This window comes from Numenius arquata, chromosome 15, assembly GCF_964106895.1.
Source record: "Numenius arquata chromosome 15, bNumArq3.hap1.1, whole genome shotgun sequence".
In the NCBI taxonomy this organism is placed as follows: Eukaryota; Metazoa; Chordata; class Aves; order Charadriiformes; family Scolopacidae; genus Numenius; species Numenius arquata.
In genome coordinates, this window is record NC_133590.1 from 11,372,160 (window position 1) to 11,394,125 (window position 21,966).

Consider the following 21,966-nt stretch of genomic DNA (forward strand, 5'->3'; position numbering starts at 1 on the left):
ACTGAGTTTGGGGCTGTGATCAGGCAGGATGTGTGCTACTGATATTCAGGGTGTGTATTTTATGCCATTTCATGCCCTCATAACTGTTAGTTAGTCCAACATCTACAGCATTTTCCATTCAGGAGGATGTCCTGGCTTTTAAAGGTCCCCAGACTATGACCTGTGATGGGCAAGCCCTTCAGCTGGGTGCCTCCACGGCAAAGGCGAGCTCCCTCACAGCCATGTGCCTGCGGATCATAGAATCATAGAATGGTTTGGGTTGGAAGGGACCTTAAAGATCATCCAGTTCCAACCCCCCTGCCATGGGCAGGGACACCTCCCACCAGACCAGGTTGCTCAAAGCCCCATCCAGCCTGGCCTTGAACACCTCCAGGGATGGGGCATCCACAGCTTCTCTGGGCAACCTGGGCCAGTGTCTCACCACCCTCACAGGAAAGAATTTCTTCCTAAGATCTAATCTAAATCTCCCCTCTTTCAGTTTAAAACCATTCCCCCTCGTCCTATCGCTCCACTCCCTGCTCAAGAGTCCCTCCCCATCTCTCCCGTAACCCCCTTTAGATACTCAAAGGGGCTATAAGGTCTCTCTGGAGCCTTCTCTTCTCCAGGTTGAACAACCCCGGCTCTCTCAGCCTGTCCTCATAGGAGATGTTCTCCTTGGAGTGGATGGAGCTGAAGGGTGCAGGGGAACAAAGCAAAGGGAGAATAAAAGACATCACAGGAGCTACTCCAGGCCTGAGAGAGAAGTAACCAAGGCACTGACAACTTGTGTGGGTTTCGTATGTGTGTTTGCAGTGCTATGTTATGTGTTTAGAAGCTGGTTGTTTCCATAATAACAGCAAGTGCCATATGGCAACGAGGAGGGTGGTGAGAGGAACGCTCAAGGAAACACAGTATGTTGTTTGACATGTGTGTGCTTCTAGAGGAATAACGTGTCTCGAGCGAGTACTGCTGCTCCAAACAGCCTGGGGGATTTGCCGCTCTCACCAGAAAAGTGTCCATGCGCCAGCACAGGGGAATGGCATTTAAACATGGCGGTTAAGGGGAAATACAGTTCTGTAAAGGAGTGCTGTGTGAAACTGAAACCAGTGAGATGCCATATGCTCCATCCATTCGTTAATGCTCAGCCAGAAAACAGCAGAAATTTTGAAACCTTTGAAAATACATACTTTGCAATAATTGTTTAGTAGAGAGTGGGTTGAGCATTTCATGACATTAGGGGCACTTTGCTACACATCTAGGAAGCATCTAGGAAGGTCTCCACAAATTCCAGCTTTTCCTACCCTTTAATGTATGACTCACAATTCAAGGACTTGTAATTTGCTCCCCACATTCCCACAAACGCCACCAGTCTGAGCGGTACCTTTGCAGAGTGCATACATTTCCACCACAGGAAAACGTGAAATTATTTTTTCATAATAGCTGAATGGCTTTTGCGGGACTTTTACCAACATCAGCTCTGTAAAATTGAGCCTCTCTTGTGTGAGTCTTAAAGCCATTAATTATGTTTGTATTTGGACACCTGAAATGTGGTGGCGGGGAGAAGGCGGCACTTCTGATTTGGGGTCGTAGTTCTGCACTCACTTGCAATGCTTTAAACTCCTGACCAACCCAAAAGGCAAAGCTCTTCTCATTTTCATGCTTCTCTTCTTCTCTTTATTGCCTCTAGAGAGAGATTACTGCAGCATATGCGAAAAGCAGCCGATCGGAAGGCTTCTCTTTCGGCAGTTCTGTGAAACTCGGCCCGAGCTCGAGTGCTGCATTAGGTTCCTTGACGCGGTGGTAAGTCCATTCTTGTGATATTTCGGGGTGCTTTGCAGCGCTCTCCTGACAGAGGAGACTCCCCTGACCCCAAGGAATCACTGTTTCATGGGATGTGATTTTGTGTCTAACACACCTGAGCAAACAGCGGACGGGGCTGACCCCATCAGCATCCCGGCATCATTGGGGTTGGTACCAGCCTTGGGGAGCACGAGCCCCCAGAGTGGGAGAAGGACAGGCACCCCAGCACTTTGCTGGAACAGCCTCCCTTCGTATCAAGGCCCAAGCAGCTGAGCTGCTGTGAATAATGTCTTTTGATGTGGGTGAAGCCTGCAGTGCTGGGAGGCACTGGGAGGAAAGGGAAGATGATGAATGGACTGACAAGAGAAGATGAGGAGTATGATAATACTAATATCTATCTACTTTCATCAGTAGACTTCAGGGTGGTTTACAAAGGACATCCTGATTGTTATCCTGGTTTTTCAAATAGGAAAACAGAGGCACAAGGTATAGAGTTGGCTTGGTTGAGGTCACCAAGAAACAAAGCTGCTCCATTTTCCGCCCCAGTGAGCTATCAGTTAACCGGGCCACTGAGCAAAACCCCGCCAGCCCCAGGGGGACCTGATGCTCTTTCCCGATCTGGCAGCACTTGGCCGTGTGTAGTGCCAGCAGGAGAAGCTGCTCACAGTGGAAAAGTCTCTCAGTGGCTTTCTTACTGGGAGCCTGCGGAAGGGTAGGACGTTGATGAGCCAAAAGGCTAAATCATACCAGAGAGGAAGATGAACTTGTCACTGCTGAGTGTGAGTGTCTGGGGGACTTCACTCTCTGCCTAACACTGACAGTCAGAAGCAAAACAATGCATACCAACAGGAATACATTATTTTTGGTTAGTACCATGGCGAAGCTATTCTGAAGTACAGGGAGATGTGAAGATCACCCTGAAGTTGTAAAAGTAAGAGTCTGGGAGAGGACACGTGGTCACTTAAAGTTTATGGCAGTACTGCAGTATCTACAGCAAATCTATAGCATCACATAAAGCCTTGGATAAAGGTTTTAGTTTTAGTCAAAACTGATAGTCAAATCAGTTTTAGCTGGTCACAACTTCTATTGGATATTTCTAGCACTGGTTGTCATTTTCCCCAGTGAAAGGTTTAGCCATCGAGGTACATGAAGCTGCTACATCTGACAAATGCTCTGTGCTGAAGGCAGATGGGCAGGAGGACGTTTCGCGTACCCTGGGTGTGCTTGTCCTGCACCGAACCGGCATCGTCTAGTGAGGCGTCTGCCACTGATGACACACCACACACCCGTCTGGGGGGAGGCATGACTGCAGAAATGTCACATAAGGTGTGATGCCTGCAGCCCCGAGGAGACGGGCGATGGCCATCCCTCTAGGAAGCCGCAGAAATCCTTTTGGAGACAGCCACAAGAGCTTGCTTCCAAGTGGTTTTAATTTCAGACAGAACAGACAGAGCTGTCCTCAGTTCGGAGAGGGTTAGCGAGGCACTGTGCTTTTCTCACGCCTCCTCACAGCAGCAGGCGTCACATTTTGGTTCCAGCAGCGCCCAGGGGCTGGGGAGAACAAGCCCACATTGTGCGAGCCCCACACACGCCTGGCAGCACCGGTTAGTCTGACAGTGGTGATAACATCTGGGCAAAAGGAAACATTGCTGTCATCCTGTGTGTGTCCCCCCAGTGCCACCAGCCCCAGAGCACTGCATGATAACCTTTGGGCTGGCGTGGGGTCATGGCTGCAGCAGTTCCCGGCAGCATCTCCCAGCCTCTCCCAGCCTCTCCCGGCAGCGCTGGCTGCCCAGCCCGCCTCCGGCTGCAAGAATTGAGGGCACTGTGTCATTTCATTCTCCCGAAACCCCGTGGAGCGGTGCCAAGCACTGAAACTCCGTGTCCTCCCAGCATCCGTGCAGCACAGACAACACCGGTCCTGCGAAAGCTTGTGGTGGGACTGGCTTTGTTTTAAAGCTCCCTCTCTGAGCATTCCCAGAGTGATATTCTCAAATCCTTGGGGGAGGGTGTCCTTTGCACCCACCCCAAGGTTGCTCCTGCAGACTGGGAGCTGCCCTGCATACCTTTACTGGCCCAGTGATCTGTCCCAGTTAGGCTCAGACTGGCAGTACGAGGATTTCATGAACAAAATGCCTGGCTGCGTGGAGGTTGGAATATTTACTCTTTCTCTCTTCTTTTTAACACTAATTAACAGCAGCCTCCTTTGTTTATTGATTTCAAATTCTGTGCAAGCTTGCTCCCAGCCCATGAAAGTCCCTGCATTAGGCAATATTAAGGTCAAGCAACACAGCCCAGAGCCATTAAACTGGGTGATTGCTACTGAAATTCGCCCAGCGGGGTCACTCTGTGTTGAGTGAGTAGTGGGATTCAGGCCAAGTCCTACGTTAGGCAAAAAAGTCCTATAATGAGACCAGAAGTTTGACTTTACAGCCCTATTCTGAGACCACCAGGAATGCGAAACCTTTTGGAGACCACCAGCTGCTGTAACAAGCCCCAAGCAGAAAAAGCCAAGAGCCTTCATTTTCTTTTGACTTAGTTATTTTTTTAACACGAGATGCAAAACTTAGCTGTTGTGTAATATCAAATAAAAAGGAAAAAATAATCGAGGAAATTATTTAGCTGTTGGTGAGAGTCTCACAGAGCTGTCTGTGCATCCAGAGGTAGGACCACCTCTTTTTACAGAGCAGTTCAGTAGGTCACACAGTAAGTCATTGGCAGAAGCCAATAGTTGATGCCTCCTAATTTGTAATACAGCTTTTTAACCAGCGCACTCAACTACCTGCAAAGAAAGCAACAATCGGGGCTCCTTGGAGTCAGAAACTCAACAACCTACCAACAACCTCCATTCCTTTACTTATGTGAGACCAAGTTTCACAAGCTCTCTCTCATACCTCTCCTTCTAAAGACTGGTAAAACCAACCAGATCTTCCAGACCAGAGTGTATAAAGAGAAAAAAAAATTCCCCTCTTTGCTGGACATTTATTTCAACTGTTGGGTGAAATAATTAACCTGGTCTGATGTAGTCTCCTGCAAATCTAATTATAGCAGCATCTGGGTTTTTTTTTTTTTGGCTGTGCAGTTAAACAGTTGTTAGCTGCTTTCTGAAGAAAAAAGGATTTATATCATTAAATTCTGCATGCACATAGGTGTATATCTGTCAGTTCCCTCTGAAACCTGTGAACACCTTGGCCAATTTCAACCAATAACTGAGATCAAAGTGCTCAGAGGCGTAAAGTTTCTGCATGTTTTCTGAGAGCAGTGTTTGAGTAATTAGCCACAATCTATCAATTTTAAAACAGACTACGAAGATATGTGATTTGTAAGCAGTAGGCCCCAACATTAAATGATAAAAGCGATAAAAACTAAGAGATGCAGAGCTTCGCAGCACAGTGCTGGTGGAGCTGTGTGTGTTTGGTTCCCACCGCTGCTGTGGGACCAGTAAGTGGCCATCAGTGTGGCTGGCTGGCTGGGAAATGGGGCAAGAGCAGCCCCTTCTTCTTGCCGGTACGGTAAGGCTCTAAGGACAGAGAGCCATCTCTTATTATGGATATTGTGCGAATGATGTCATGACAGAGGTCCTGACTTGACTAGATAAAGTATCTGGTAAGAAGTACCGATGGCTGGAACTTGTGCCTCTGAACGCATCGCATGCTTATCTGTGTGCGTGTAAACACAAAGATCTGCCATGAATAGTTCACCAGACCCTTTTGTAGCCATTCAGATGAAGGAACTATGGAAACATAAACTATTATCATTAAATGGAGATGGTTTATGATTAAATCAGCTCCCCTATAAGCCCTTAACAAAGAATTCACGCACAGCCCTGAAGCACGCTTTGCTGTGCTTACAAATATTTGAGCGACATCATGCAACTTTGGAGCTGTTGAAAGACAGCCATTAAAATAAAGTGGTGGGGGATACATTTCCTGTGCTGAAAGGCAGATGAGCGAGCAGGGAATCTGCTAGCAAGATGCGTTTCCTTCCCTGCAGCCGCTGCCTCCAGCACAAGAAGGCAGCAGTTCAGCGGGGACCTCTTGTCCCTGTCCCCTTCTCAACAGCGCATTCCCGGGGGTGCCACCAGCTCCTGACATTTCCCTCTCCTCTGATTTTTGCATGCTGTTATAAAGAAGACTTTAGCTTCTGGACTCCCTTTCCTGCTTCATCTAATCACATTCAACATTTTTTAATATTTTTTTTTTCCCAGGAGAGAGCTTTTAACATGTTAATATGGACCAGATTTAGATTGACTGGAGGAGAACGGAGCTAATTCTGGTCTAGGAGAAAATAAACTGACATTATTTTCTCTTCAACCTGTACGATGTTATTTCTTTGCACTGAAGTTGCACAGAAATACATCCTCTGGAGGCAAGTAGCGTCGCTCCCTCTCCAGGTTGTTTCTGCTTGTGCTGTCCGGGCACGGAGGCCAGGGGTGAGAGGCACGATCTCCTCGGGTGGACTTTTCAGCTGAACGCTTCACTAGACATTACACTTATCTAGGGTGAAAGGATGAGCGAGCACCCATTTAATGCCATTTGTAAAAACCCTGTCTTGCTGTTAGGGAGATTTCGTTTGGTTAAGTCCCTTACATGGTATATAAACCATCTGTGTATGTGTGTCTTAAAGCTGTTCAAGGCTTTTTCCATCAGAAATGCCAGTTTGTTGATATCAACAAACTCATTAACTCAAAATGTGTTTTTAAATAGTCAAAAGGGCTCTTTTTGCCCTGCATTTAAATATGAAAAATGTGGTTTCAAGTTCACTTTTCATTTAGAAATGCAAGTTATTATGAATCCCAGCTGTTTGGGATTTGCCTTCCAATTTTCAGTCACAGATTTTAAATCTCCGGCAGAGGCAAGTGCAAGGGCAGTCGCTGGAGCACAGAGCAGTAACAGGGCAGAGCCTGGAGTCCCAGGAAGGAGTGAGCGGGAGCTGGAGCAGAGGGAGATGCTGGGGATAACAGAGGAGGGAGCTGAGAAAGCAGAGATGTAAAATCAGGACCAAAATGCCAGTAGCCTCCTGCAGATGCTCAGAAGGTGACTCCATCGCTCCTGACTTTTACCAAGAAGCTGAAACCGCTCTGGTGGCAGTGTCTCTGCCCATCTCCATCTCGTGATGGGTACAAGGGACTGATTTCTGTGGCCATGCCATGCCCCTGAAGGCAATCAGCATCTACCTCCCGTGGGAGAGAGTCCTCTCACATCTGCAGAGAGATCCCTTTGGCTCCATTTTTCAATTTTCACGTATTTTTAAGCCATACAGTTTCAGGTACTCAAAGAATAATAAGATGAAAAGCGAACACTAGATAAAACAACATGTCAGAATTAAGTTGCTGATGCAAGGCCCTGTGGGGTCCCTGTGCCATTGCCCTGGTGATGCTTTCCATCGGTCACAGATGCCCTCCAGGCCTCAAACCTCTTGCTCAGCTGTCCCAGAGCCCACGGCTCCATCCCAGAGCCAGCCACAGGCTGGACGTTGCTCCCTTTCCCAGTGGAAGTGTGTTTTCCCCTCTGATCTCAGTCAGCCCATCCCGAGGGTGACTGCTCCAAAGGGAAGGACACTTCATACCCCTGGTGCCCCCATTCAGCCAGGGTTGCTTCTAGGGAAGCAGGAGCCACCAGAGTAACTATTACCTCCGAAAGAGCAGCCAGAAGAAAAGTTAGCAACAAACGGCAGCCAGCCCACATCCTCTCGCCGTTTGGACTGAAGGATCTGCGCCTGCCCGCAGAAAGAGCCTTCCCTGCAGCTCGTCCCATGCAGTCAGGGTGATCGTAAATCCTCCCCTCATTTATGAGCTATGAATAGGGCCCTGTCTGACCTAACTAGGGCATGGAGAAGCTATTAGACTTCAGAGCAGGAGCCTTGAAACACATGCCTGGATTCATCAAAGGAATAATGGAAAATATTTTGTTCCACATGGATTTTAAGTAACGATGTTATTTCTAGCAATTAGGGATTTGCAAACTGTAGCCGTGCTTTTGAGTATTGTGGAAGAAGGGGATGTATCTTGTGATTTAAGCACAAGATTGAGAGTTGAGGACCTTGGTATGCTTCCCAGGCATGCAGCAGATTGAGCATGGGGACGTCACTCTGTCTGTCTACATGGGCAATCCTTCCTGTAATAACAATCCGTGGCTGAAAATGTGCCAGTATCTGTTGCTGAATAGCTTGGAAGTGGCACTGAAGGGAGAAATAATAAGAAATTTAGAAACAAAATGAAACAGGCTTCTAGTACTGGAGCTACAGTGAAATCAACACTGTTCACAGTTGGAGCTTATGGTTCCTTCTCACATCCTCACTTGTCTGTCACTTCCTACCTTCACCTCCACAGTGTCGCATTTTCTGAGAATGTCAAATGCAAGTATAATTTCCTTTTATTCCTTCCCAACTATCTTGAGACAGAATTAGATATCTCTGTGTGTGTGTGTGTGTGTGTGCATTTAGCTCTGCATATGTTGGATCCCATTAGGAATCGCATTTCAAAATACTGATCTAATTCCTGCTAAACTTCTTTCTTCTTTTGATGTGACCCGATTTGCTTCCTGTTGTACGATTCGGATGGGATGTAAATGTAACAGGTTACCTGTGGCAAAAAGGACATCAAATTTTTTGACATCTCCGTGGTGCAATTCAAATGGCAGATGATGACTTTGAATCAGGTTTTATATAGTAGGGTGTCAGTATATTACCAGGATCCAGAGTCTAAAAAGAAATGAAGGAGTAAGAATCCTTCATTATCCATTATTGGATAAATTGTAAATAGCATTGAATAGAGGACTCGGAAGATCTCCTAGATGCTTCCATACCAAGGCAATGCTGAGGAGCTCTCCTTTCTTGCAGTCGTCTTTCTGCACAGACAGTTACATCTAAGTACAATTATTTTCTTTTATTAAAATACATTGTTTCTGTATTCTTTTATATGAAAAATGCCTAGTTTGTCTGTCAACCTAACTATAAACTGTAAGGTCCAAATAAGATGCAACTTTGACCTTTTAAAAAATTGTTCCTTCTGTTACTCTTGCTATTGCTTTGGAGAAAAATGCTGTTAAGATGCTGTAAACATTTGCAAGCATCTGTGTTTAAGAGCTGAAATGACCCATACTCAGATACCATCTAAAAGGACAGGAAATTGGATGAGAGATTTTTTTAGACCCTTGTATTAAGTTTTATGAGAACGTAATCAGTTCATCCCCAAAATGGTCACTAAAAGAGAAATACTGCACTTGTGGATTTTAGCTTTCGGTGTATTTTTCATCAGCAATACAGGCTTCTCTGTTATTTGCGGTCATTGTCATTTCCCAAACCAAATCAGATCGCAGTTCTAGATTGTTCAAGCAACCTGCTATGTATGTGTATAAATATGTAGCTTCAGACTTAAGCTGCAACAGCTAAATCAGCCCTGGCCAGAGAGATGGGTAATAGCATTATTACTACATTGTGGTTTCATGTCATTCCTAGGTCTGCTTAGCGAGGGTATCCATTACAGCCTGCCTTCCCATTTATTGCATCAAGCTTGGAGCAGTACATACATCTTCCAGTGGGCAGTAGTTCTGAAATTTGTTCTTCCAAGTGTTTGCCAGTTCAGTCTGATTTACTATTTTTCTTTTTTTTTTTTCTTTTAACTTCCTCCTCATTTATCATCTCAGACAGCTTGTATTGGACCAGGTTACTTAATTGGTTTGGCAGGACTTTCTGGGAGCCTTTTTCAAATACGAGCAGTCATGAAAGTTGTTAGACTGCCTTCTTTTTTTTTTTTTTTTTTTTTCTGGAAAATATTTTGATCCTAAGGCTAAAGCTTTGTATCCCAGGCAGTGCCAAGTGGGAACGTCTCTAAGAACTTGCTGTCATTTAGCCACTGGGGTCCCACGCAGCACGTGTTTCCTTCGAATGCCTGCCTTGGGTCCAAAATTCCATGGATTAACGTGTTACATCAAGGGGAACATGTAAAGAAATAGGAAGGACACAATTGACCAAAAAGACAATCTACTGAAGGAGTTCACCTGGTGTTTGAAACAGCAGTGTGGCAAGAATTAACAAACATTCACTTTCTCTACTACTCAAAGAAATAACTTTATCTTCTATGTCCATCTTCCCTTTGAGCAAACCCAAATAAAGTTGTTGTCTCTAGTCACTGGATGCTTTCTGAAAGCTGCCTTGGCAAGGCTATAAAATATAAATGACTTACATTTTATTGATGTTAATTAAGAGCCATGGTCTCAGAAAATGCACCATTAGGGTTTGGTCAAAGTATAGTGGAAAGTTTTTAATAGGATTGTGTGTACGGGTTTTACTTCCATCAGAAATGGCATTTATCCTTCAGATTTTTCAGACAGAGTGTTCCGTTAAAGCCACATCCAAAATGAAGTTATAATGGTGAAATATGAGCGCAAATATTGACTTTTTTTTTTTATTTTATTTTATATTTGTTCCAGGCAGAATATGAAATTGCTCCAGATGAAAAGCTGGGAGAGAAAGGAAAGGAAATCATGATGAAATACCTCACCCCAGAGGTAAGGGGCAGCCAAAGTGGCATTACTGAAGGAATGCTGCAAGGCACACCTTTGCTAAACAAGGTTGTTATAGGCTTTGTAAACCAGAGTCCTAAAATTTATGGTGGCAATCTCCTGTGAATAAACCTGCAAGCCTTACACAAACAGTCAGAGAGAAAAAAAAAAGGATAATCCAATCCAGCAATTGACTTCTAAGGATGAACTTGAGCTTACCAGGGGCTTAATTCATCTGTGGATGGGCAGAAGGTTTCTATGGTCTCTTCTTGGTGTGCAAAGCTCTACTCTGTCGTGTGATGCGAGAGACCTCAGCTGTTACCAACAGATGCCACAATTATTTCCTGTCCAGCTCAAAAGAGGTGGTGGCATTTCACATATGGTTGTGTCGGAAGTTCCAGCAAAAATGGTCTTTAGTAACAGACACTGTATTTTGGTACACAAATTCCCACTCCTCCCCTGCCACCATCTGCCCCAGGGTAGCCAGGGACATGCAAGACTGACATGGGACGTGGTGTTTTGGAGCTGAGAGGTGCTATCACTAGTTCTTGTTTCCACCACTGTCAGTTCCTCAGGGTTAGATCTCGGGACTGTCTCGGGGTTGGAGAGGAGCTCATGGCAGCAGCTGTGTCCACAGGGTGGCACTCCAAACAGAACTACAAATCTGCTGCTGGAATTTTGGACAGGCTGCACTGGGGCAAACCCTTTTTTGGGGGGGTTTCGATCATTTGCTGACCGTGTTTAACCTCTGCAACAAAAGGCACTGCCAGTAAGCAATAAACATCCAACTTCAAACTCAAGAACAATCCTAGGATTTTTCCTAAGTTGCTTTCATAAGTGTGATCAAGATGTACAATTGCTGCTTCAACTGCTTTGCAAGAGAAATACGTTTGACCTTCAGGAGAATTAATTGCGTTTTTGGCAGATGTCTTTCTAAAGCGTTTAAATGGTACAATATGTTTTGGAGGTGCAGGGGCAGAGCAGACCACTTTTTTTTTTTCCAGTCAGTCATTTTCCTACAATAAATTTCAATGCATACTTTCGGTTATCTCAGACTGCACTTTGGGATCTGGTTTCATTTACTGAGCCTGGCTAGTTTCATGTGCAGCCATCGAGCACTGCCAGTATGAGTTCCTGCTGCCCATTCATTAAGGGCATGAAGTTCCACTGCTTTTTAAATCCACCGAAATGACCATTTGTCTTAAATTTTCTGTCGACAGAGGAACGAGGGACTGTCCTGGTTTGAGGGACTGAGGGAAATGCTAAGGGAAAATAATTCCCACTGCCCTAGTTCTCATCTGGAAATGGAGAAAGGCATTTTGCTGATAGCAGGGCTAGTAAAGCGAGAGGAGGATAGTACTGCTTTGTTTCAGATGGTCTCACTGCAGGTTTCCAGACGCCAAATCCCTTCCCTGCTGTCCCATGGCACTGCTGCCATCCTTGTCCATTTGCCAGCAGCCCCATAGTGCAGCAGAAGCACGTGGAATGGTTTATTGAGGTAAGTGAATGTAAAGTGAAGACCGATCTGAGAGCAGTTGCTTCTTCATCAAGAAAAGTGGTGATGTTACAGGAAGGGAAATTACTGGGCCTCCAGAACTGGAGTTTCCATTCTCTGCCATGTTCTGCACTTCATATTGGACCTGGTTTCTCAGTACATAAAATGGGCACAGGATATTTACAGTCTGTTCTGAAACTTTTCTGGTATTTGCCAGTTACCTTACTGTCTTTGAGCAGAAGGAAACACAAAGTTGTGCTCCTTCACTTGCAATCTAAAACTGCTCCCCTGGTGGTGGTGCTTTAATGTCCCCATTGGTCCTGCTGCACTTTTTTTTTCTCTTAACGGGAAATTTCTGCTTCTTCCCAGAGGGATGTTAAAGCCTTGTGTAGCAGAACATACTTCCTAGAGGCGAGGTTGACTGTGCCATAGCAATGGGGTGATTACTGGATTCTCTAACAAGTTTCCTATGCAACAAATACTTTAAAAACTAGAGCAAGGCCTGGATGAATTTAATTTCTTTTTAGATACCTAACTAACTAATATACTCAGGTTAGGAGTTCAGATGGCCTACTGTCCTTTCTTGTCAAGAAAGACAAATAAGAAGCTCCAAAGGACAGATTTTAAGCCATTAGAAGTCAGTGATTTGAAGCCAGGTTAGATGCTTGCAGTCAAGAGGGATGAATCTGGACCCAAATGTCTGAATGGGATATCATCCTGGCCAGCAAAGAAACCTTTTCATTAGGAGCTGCATTTCTCCATTTAGTTGTCAGTCCCTTGAAAGATACAAATTGCTGCTGATTCCAAAGTCATCTGCTTTCAGAGGAACACTTCTTTTAAGTAGGTGTGTGTCTGTGCTTCAAAGAACCTGATTGTCTTGATATAAAAATAGTGTGACATACAGCTTGACTGATAGAATAAAATTATAGGTTTGGTTCTTGGACAGATAATTCAGTCTTATAATGTGAGGAGTATTTTTCCCAGAGTGCAGGATCAGAAGCAAAATGAAAACAAAAAGTAGACTTCACGCTCTTTAATATTTATAAATGATTTTTAGTTCTTGCTTAGATTTTTAAATGTCATACATATTTAACATACAATGTGTCAGTATATCATCATTCTAAAGTGCATTCATTTGCATGGGGAACATGCACTTTATTTAATAAAACATATACTACTTGCACAGCAGAAAGGAAAAGAAAACACTTCCCCAGATGAATAGACATCACACCAGCACTTACAGCCTCGTGTGACACACGCAGCCACTGTCTGCAAGATGGTGCTACCTGTGGGAGCCATGAATTCCCGTGTGGAGAGCTCTGTGTGAGAACATTCAGCATCAGCCCCAAGGACACTAAACAAGCTCGGAACTCACCAAGATGGTTGAGGGGGGGGAGGCACTTTTTCAAGAAATCATGATTCAGGCTCTTCGCAGCTTCAACATCCTGAACAGCCCTTACGTGCTCACTGGGGAAGTTGAGAAAAGGTCTAGCAGCCTTTTGTCATGGTTCACGCCAGGGACAGCATGAGCAGTTCAGGTTTCCACCATCTCCCTGCCCTACAGGCAACACTGATGACAAATTCTGAATGTGTCCTGGCACCTGGAAGGGAAAATGGGTAGCTTAGGCCTCTCAAAGAAGTGGCATGTAGGAACAACCTCTCCAGGGATGTGGTAGAGTCCTCATCACTGCAGGTTTTCAAGATGCTATTGAACAGGGTCCTAGGTAATCCTATCTAAGCTCCCTTTCCCATGAAGGGTTGCACCAGATGATCTTTAAAGGTCCCTCCCAGCCTGAGCTGTTCTATGATTCTCAGGTTCTCATCTAGGAAGACATTAGTATTCCCTCTCTCTTACCTGAAGTTTGTTGAAACATTCATATCCAACAGGCAACTCAGAACCATTTGATGGGAGGGAAATGTAAGGAGTATGTGTTATCTTCACAATGAGGATGCTGAAATACAAGCGTTTTCATGGATTCTGTAACAGCTTCACTTGAGTGGTGAGCAGGAGAGTGGAAACCCACAGAAGAGGTGTGGTGTAGCTGAAGACATCCCCCGTCCTTGAAACACGCTCTGAAGAATTGTTAACCTACTTCTCTGAGGAGGTCCAACTGTGAGCTGGTTGCTCCCCGTGGGCTATGTGGGGATCAGAACTGGTGACAGGGCCTTGTCCATTAAGAGGAAGAGACCCAACGAGGCATGTGCCACCTTGACCATTAAGAGGAAGAGACCCAAGGCGGCACGTACCACTTCAGTGCTGTAATCTGAAGGGAAGTCCAGCTGCAGGCTGCTGTGGCTTAACAGGAGCAGTGCAATGGTTGCTACACTGGCGAGATCAAGGTTTCTTGACTGGAGTCTTGCTTCTTCAAGAGAGGCTTTAACAGTTTCCATGAAAAAGGCACTTAAAGCTGCCTTCTTGACTTAATAAGCCCGTAGGGCAAAAGTCCAACCCACAGGAAGTCTAAAATTTCTGAGGTTGTGAAATATGATGGTAAAACTGCTAAAAGGAATTGGTCACAAATATTTCTTTCCTGGCTTTTCCTAATCTCAACAGTTGAGTGGGAATGTTTCATTTTTCGGTTCCAGTTCTGTCTGTAAATGGAAAAGCCCTCAGTGCTTTGTGGAACAGTTAAGTTAAACTGAACCCGGCCTGGCTTCATTACCTGGCTACTTCTTTTACTGGAAGAGCAAAGTGATATGTTTACTTTTGCACTGCTTTTAAATTAGAGTTTTGCATCTCCATGCAGCATTTTTGCCTTCCTGCCTGACAGCTGCCGTGCCTTACTCTACTAAATCACTAGCCCATTATTTTCTTTTTCACTGTAAATCACCTTGAGATACCTTGAGAGACGCTATATAAAACAAAATTGATTTGAAATGGCTCTTAAGAAGGTCTCCATATGCCATTATAGTTTATATTTGGACTCAGCTGGGTACTAAAAATGTTACCGAATAGGATGTCTAATGTGTATTGTTATCCCCATTAATGTACTTCACAAAATATGAAGAACGGCAACAGCATTAGTTTTCTTATCTGAATTCCTGTTCGGTCTCCTTTCCTCCAGGAAATGCACAGAATAAAGGCCATGCTTGCAATTTCTTTCTTTGCTGCAAGAGGTTGGCTGGACACAGCAATAACCCCCTTACTCCGGTCTAAGGCTAGCAATGGGTATTTTGCTAAATGAAAATATGTCTTTGTTTTTATGAACAATTATAGGATAAGGAAGGGAGGGAAAAGTCCTGTGGAAGGGAAACTGGCTGGTCAGCAGTGCCTGGCCTTCCACTTGTCTGCTGGCTAAAATGCGCTCTTCTCTCAAATCAGTTTTTTTGGAGAAGAAAACATCTATGTAATGTGGGTGAGATGAAATTAAAATGATATATGAGCCCTTCTGCTGGACAAAGCCATGCAGCTGCGCCCAGGCTCCTGCTGACAAACACCCTCTCTCAGCTCTGTGCGTTGGCAAAGAGTGCTTTTCTTTTTGCACACCATCACTTTAACCTCGATGCCGAGGATCTTTGCCTTCGGTTGCTCTCTCCTTCAGATTTCTTTCCCCCTTCCTATTTTCACCACCAAAATAAATGCAGACTTCAGCACTTGCGCTTCTGAGTGAGTCATCTTCCCTGATGGCTAAAGCTTTCTGTCTCCCATAAGGAAAGTTTCCTGTGTCACTTTTTAATGATTCTGGCTGAATCCTGGAAGGGCAGGTCATACCGTACCAAGAACTGGATTCAAGTGCTGAGACCTCTTCCTCTAACTGTTTAGTTTTACTAAATGCCTTCTAGGGAGCGTGTTATAATTAGTTTTTGGAATGGCCAAAGCAAAAGCTGAATGTCACTGTAAGGGAAGCTCTGAAAGAAGGAAACATTAAGCTTCTGTAAAGCAATCTGCGAGAGTTTAATATGAGAGAGAGGCTTTGTGTTTTGAAAGGTGAGCCTTCAGGGACTGTTTTCTACATTGTTACCTCTCTCGTACAAATTCAGCTTATATCGCTTATATCCAGCGAGTCATCTCTGTCCCCCTGTAAGCTTATTATCTTGCTGATAAAAGGCCAACACAATATCGCTTTTCACTGGCTACAGTGGATGGTCCCTTAAGGCTTGGTCCAAGAGTTATCTCCACAGCTAGTTTTCAAATTTTTCTAAACCCTATGCATTTCATTAATGACCCAATTGAAGTAAGCAATGAATGAAGTGCCTGTCTGAACACAGTGTGTTACATGGATTCAGGATGGGCTGGAATTATTTACTTGCTCAAAGCGTTATTCACTGTGTCCTTTGGGTTCCTATTAGGAGACTTTTCAGGATGCTAAATACTGAAGTAGAAATCCTGGCCTTACTTTAGCCAAGGAGAGTTTTGCCGCTTAATTAATTGCCCTGGGACTTTACCCTTTGACTCAATGGATTTCTCATCTCCCCTTTCTATTGACTTCACTACTCTACGGGCACCATTTTAGCCAGAGATGATAGCATTACTTAGGCCTCTGCTTTGCAGCTAGCATAATCGATACATAATTCAGTCTCCAGAGAAATCAATACATAATTCTTGTTGTTGTTCCAGAGACAGCACGATCAATATCTCTGCTGATCACTATGTCTTAGTCCAGGAAAGTACCTTCTCAGTGTACTTTCTGCATAAACTCATCTTTCCAAAGTTCAATTCTGGGAAAATCTCTGAGTAGCAGAATGGCAACCTTGTTACTCAAATTAATGCTTTCTAATCAGAATTTATTTTAATAAGCATTCTTCTGTCGCTGGGGCCAGGCTGTAATATAGTGTGGCAGAGGAATCTGAAAAATCACAGTGTTGCCTTGATTAGGAGTCCCTTTGCTGTGGTCTCAGACTAAAAGGCATTTTCTCACGGTTTGCTCAAGTCCTATTTCCTCATCTTTTACCCACTGTTTATAATACAAATGTTAGTTAACTAAACACTTACTGAGGATTTTTGTCTCTTGCAATGGTGCCAAACTGCATGAGAGCCTATGGAAACAACATGGTGCCTGCTCTGTCCTGGTGATGCTGTCCCGGAATAGGTTCTTGGACGGTCCTGTGTCCTGTCCTTTGGACTTAAGGAGGGCTGCATTTGCAATGTGTTTGCTCAGACTGGTTGAAGGTTTGGGCTGGAATCATTAACTACTCTGCTTTTATATTAAGCAGTGCTATTAGTTGAAGCTCTGCTTCTCCTTCCTCGTTTTTTTTGGAGAGGTTACACTCCCAAGTTCATGTGCTTCCTAACTGTCATCTGTGGTCAGGAAAATCATTGGGATGACTTGGTCAGTGGGCAGAAGCCTTCTAGCTTCCCTGAGTTTTCTGGAATTACTCTGACTCGACCCTTTGGAAAATGGAAACTCGCTTCAGCTAATTGATGTCAACCACACATGTAAACCTGGCTCACATCTGTCTGCTAGGCAGGGCAGGCCCCCCAGGCTGCTGTGACTCCTCTCGGAGACTAGCCAGGGCATCCGAAAGGGCTGAGAACACTGTGTAAATAACGAGCAGTCTGCTCAGCGTTATCTGAACGGGAAGGATATACTTGTCGGCCCTTGGTTAATGAATGTCCTCTTTATAGTTTCCTCCTCTCGTTTCCAGGGGGTCATCTTTTCCCTATCACATCTGCATACCCCTCAGTACTTACACTCAGTTCATATGGATTATCCAATGGCCAGGAAAGTTACTTCTAAGCCTTTAAGGTCATTCAGCTTTCTCAGAAACAGCCTCTTTTGCCTGAAAATTTTGCCACATGGGAAAAAGGATTCAGCCTTTTCCAGCTGCCCGAAACACTGGCTTGCAAGAAACCTGCAAGAGATTATTTTTGTGCATTTGCACAGACTGGCATTAAAATAGACCTCTGGTGAGTCCAGGTACTTACACTCCCAGCAGATGCCTTGCAGCCTTGGTTGTCCAAACACAGGGAGACATTTGAATAGGAGAGATGAGGTGCCTCTTTCTGCCCACTGACTACAGGGACCCCAGGGAGACTTGGAGTGTCTCAGTTTTTAGATGATTAAAGGGCACTGAGGTGAATTCCACACTAGGTGTAATGCAGAATACACTGACTTACGTTGCATGGTGTATCCACACAGGTTTCTGTGCACGATTTCTCAGTAGTACAGGACCCTTTGAACACCTGACCTCCGCAGCGCTTCTATCCACCTACTGCCACTTGCAGCAGCTTTGCTGCTTGGTTCAGCTTTGGTTTTCTGAAGCTAAAAGCCTAACAGGTCAACAAATGTCTCTCTGAGCTCAGGATTCATTGAGCTAAACTCAGAAGCAGTAACAGGTAACCGGATGTTTGATCCCAACAAAGAAGAGAATAAAGAGGCGTATGATGAAAATGGATGTTAAACATACCTTATTTCTCACCTGATTGATTCCCTTGTAATAGGAAATTAGGATTTTGGAAAAACTTCTAGAGACTTCAGCAGCTGAGGAGCCTCACGAGAATGGGCCAGGCAAATTCAAATGAGATGCCTGAGGCTGACGCCTTTGGCTGGGATGATGCAACTAGAAGAATCACTGAGCTAATAATGTTAGAGTGGGTGATTTTAACTTGGAACCAGGAATCACAGCATTACCATAAGCAATGTTTAAATTTCACAGAAAACAGAAATATTTCAATTCATTAAAATGTCACTAGATAAGTGTAAAAAAAATAAGAAAAGAAGAATGATTAAAAAAAAAATTCTGTTGATTAAAAACAGTTTTAAAAATAACCAGCATGTGTAAGATGTGGAAATGTGGCACTTCAAACTATTCATGTTTTAATTTTTTTTTTTTCCCAGTAATGCAGCCACACTTACAAAACTCACTTAACCTGCATGGCAAGCCTCGGCTTGTGTGTTAATTTATTATTTTTTAATCAAGCCAGACTCTGACCTGAGTCAAAAATCAAGCATGTAGCAAGTCAATTATCCTGGCACAGATGCTGTTTGTCCAACAAGAAAAGCTGAGGAAGAGCGGAATATGCCACAGCAAACAGTGTGTCATCTCCTACAATAAATGTCTTCCCTCTCCATTCTTTGCTGATGGCTATTACCATATGATGGTTAATGGATCATGTGAGACAGGTGATTAAGGAATGCCCCGTTTCCAGCAGTGCTAGGTAGTGATTTTGTTTGCTTTTGTGGGCGTTTCCAGCCTTTCTCAGAGCAGGCCACCGGTTTCTACCTGATGTTTATTTGATTCACTTCCTAATCCTTTTCAAGGCCTTCCCAAACTTTCTTCTGGGTCTTTATTTCTTCATTTCCTCGGGATTTTGAGCTGTTAATGGAAAAAGATGAAACCAAATTTTGCAAAATCCCCTCTACAACTGATGGCACTGCAGCCACTGGCTGGAGCACAGCCTGGGTCAGGCTTCATGCATGAGCTCCCTTCATGCAAAGCAAGTAACTCGTGGACTTGAGTGTGAGGAACACTTGCAAGGGAAGGGTTACTCGTGTTTACAGGCTTATGTCTAAGAGGAGTGAATTCAAGCAGGGATCTGTTTGTTTTCCTACAAGAAAGCCATTCAATAAGGTTGAGGTTGTAAATGAGTGTTTATGGATTTAGGGATTTTTTTTAATGGAACAAATGACATTTGATTTACCAGAGGAAGCCAAGCTCTGACTATTGCAACATAAGGTTACTTGCTAATGTTTAGGCTATCCATCAGTGCGGGAGGGCGTTAAAAGGTAGAAAGGTTCTGATAAGAGACTGGACGCTGGATGCTATCCAAACCTATTAAGCACATGTGACGAGAGAAAAAAACTTTCTGAGAACAGAAGCTTTCGAAATCGTCCTGTCATCTTTGTTGCCACTAATGGTGAGAATACTGTTCTTTTCCCAAAAAGCTTTATCAAACATGCAGCTGCTGGTAGTAATGTGCTATAGCAATGGCTCACTTGGGTTACCAACAAAAGAGGTTACCTTTTGAACTAATGATGCTTCCAAGGGTTGTGCGAGTACCTGACTATTAGGTAGCTAGAAAATCCTTATTAATATTAATTAGACTTTTTCCTATTCTGTTTTATAAGCTACCCCTCTCATCCTGCTGACACCTACTTGTAGTGGTTATTTCATCTACGTTTTCATCCTTTAATCTTTGTGCAAAATGCTTTTAAAGCAGAAAAAAGGCAACAACAGGTAAAACATGCTTTCCCTTCCCCCGCTTTAAAGCAAGTTTATATAAAACAATTTCATCTGGCTAGTTTAGGAGCAGTCTACACCAATAAACCAGTGTGTCTACAGAAAGGAGGAAAAATTTGTTTATTTGGTAAAGAAACCTCTATAAGCAGGTTTCCAAAGAATTATTAAAAAAGTATGGGTGGAGAAGGACTAGTGTTTAAAGATACTGAAAAATATCTTGCCAAGCACTTCTTGTGAAGCCCAGTTTCTCACTAATTGAAGTCAAAGCGGATCTTCCATGGTGACCAGTTTAGGTTCTTAAACTAAGCTGCACCAAAAACTCCAGAGCTGGTTGGGATTGTGGTAAGTGTTTTTATTTAATTGAAGAGTATGAAGTCTGCAGCTGATTCACTGGGCTTGCAAAAGAAGCTGTTGAAACAACTAAATTTTGTCTCATGGGACATTTTGTTATTTCAAAATTACTTTCTGTGGGGCTTTGAGTGTTTAAGATTTCCTCTGGTCACCTTTGGGAGCCAGGAAGAAATTTCTCCTTCTTGATCTAGGCAATCTTTTCCTTTGTTGCTCTGAAACTCACGTTGCGGTTACACCCCCAAATCTCTCTGAATCAAATAATTTAACATTCCAAGGGAACCACACTTTGGATTGAAGATATTTACATAGGAAATGTTTTGACTCACAGCATTTGCATGGCAGTTGCTTGTTTGCCGCCATCAGGAACAGAAATGTGGTTTCTAAAAAGGAGCATTTTTGCTTTCAGGGATAGCAGCTACCAAAAGGTCTACTGAGAACAGGAAAAACAAGGTATAGCCAGATAGCAGATCCTGTTGCTGATTACTGGGAGAGCCACGAAAAATGCTTCATATACTTTCTCTGCACTTGTCAGAAAGGAAACCTCAGCAGTTGCTGAGTTTCTCCAAGGATGGGCATAATTCAAGACTGCAACTTGTACCCCAGCACCAAAGGAGGGATGCTGGAAACCCAGAGAAGAAACTTATCCTTTTCCTACCAGTGGGCTTGCCGAGGTCCCAGAGGCAGCCCAGTGAGCCTGGAGCAAGCAAGTCAGCCTGAAGCCACATCAGATCTACTGCAGTAAATGAGTTCATGAACCGAGGTGGTTTGCATTGCCTCTTGTGATGGATTAGTACAACCCCTCCAGGCAGAAGAACATGTTCAGCTGTTTGCTGAGGGCTCTATTGTCTTCAGCCGTTGTATTTTTCTGTGTGTCAACACGTGTTTTGATAGTTTAGTAGAATATGAGGGGAAACAGATTCATCATGACTCCACATCAGCTTGCAACTACAAAACAAACCCCACAGTTGATAGGCACTGATGATTTGCTTCATTTAGCTACCAGCAAGCGATCCTGCCCTCAGAACTGAAAATGCCATTTGATCAGAGAACAGGGCCGGGTTCCATTTTTCTCTCTGTCATTGACCCACTCCATAATCCTGGGTGAGGTATTTCATGTCTTTGGCCCCTGTTCTCACTCCCAGGGCTGGTGTGATTGGTTTGCTTTGGAAGCTTTACCTCTCATGGCACGTGTATGTAGTGCCTGGCGTTACGGGCCCCCATTTTCAGGTATAATGTCTTCACGCTGTCGTAATAGATAAATCGCTACTAATAACACAGCTGCTCTCCATGCTCCCCGTCCACCTCACTGCCAATTCCTACATCTGTCATCTCAAAGCAAATATCCTGGAATTATGAAGCCTTGTGTTTTACTGGTTTGCCTCATACAGACCCAGATGACTTTGTGGTAGGAAAAAAAATAAAAAGAAAATGCAGAAGTTGATTACTTAAAATGTTGCAGCTGCTCCTGGTGTAGAATTGGCTGTTTACTACATATACAGCTAAAACCGAACAGACAAGATCAGACACAGGGCAAGAAAAAAGAATGTTCCAACATTTTTGTGCATAACACCAAAAAGCGTCAGGAGACTGTGTGTGCTGTGACAGCTCTGGGAACTTTTCCCTCACCGGGTTGAAACACCTGCCTGACCCGGACTTCCCAAAATCAAAGTACCACCAAGACACTCTGTGTCCTCCTCCATTGCTTTCCTCTGCGTT

General features: G+C 44.0%; 1 protein-coding gene across 1 annotated transcript in view; it reads left to right on the forward strand.

Moving 5' to 3' along the window:
- GRK5 (G protein-coupled receptor kinase 5) overlaps window positions 1–21,966 on the forward strand; it is a 162,250-nt gene that overhangs the window by 103,793 nt on the left and 36,491 nt on the right. The window contains exons 3-4 of the mRNA XM_074159142.1: window positions 1,667–1,779; window positions 10,212–10,289. Of these exons, the coding sequence (XP_074015243.1) occupies window positions 1,667–1,779; window positions 10,212–10,289 (191 nt within the window). The remainder of the gene's footprint in view (window positions 1–1,666; window positions 1,780–10,211; window positions 10,290–21,966) is intronic.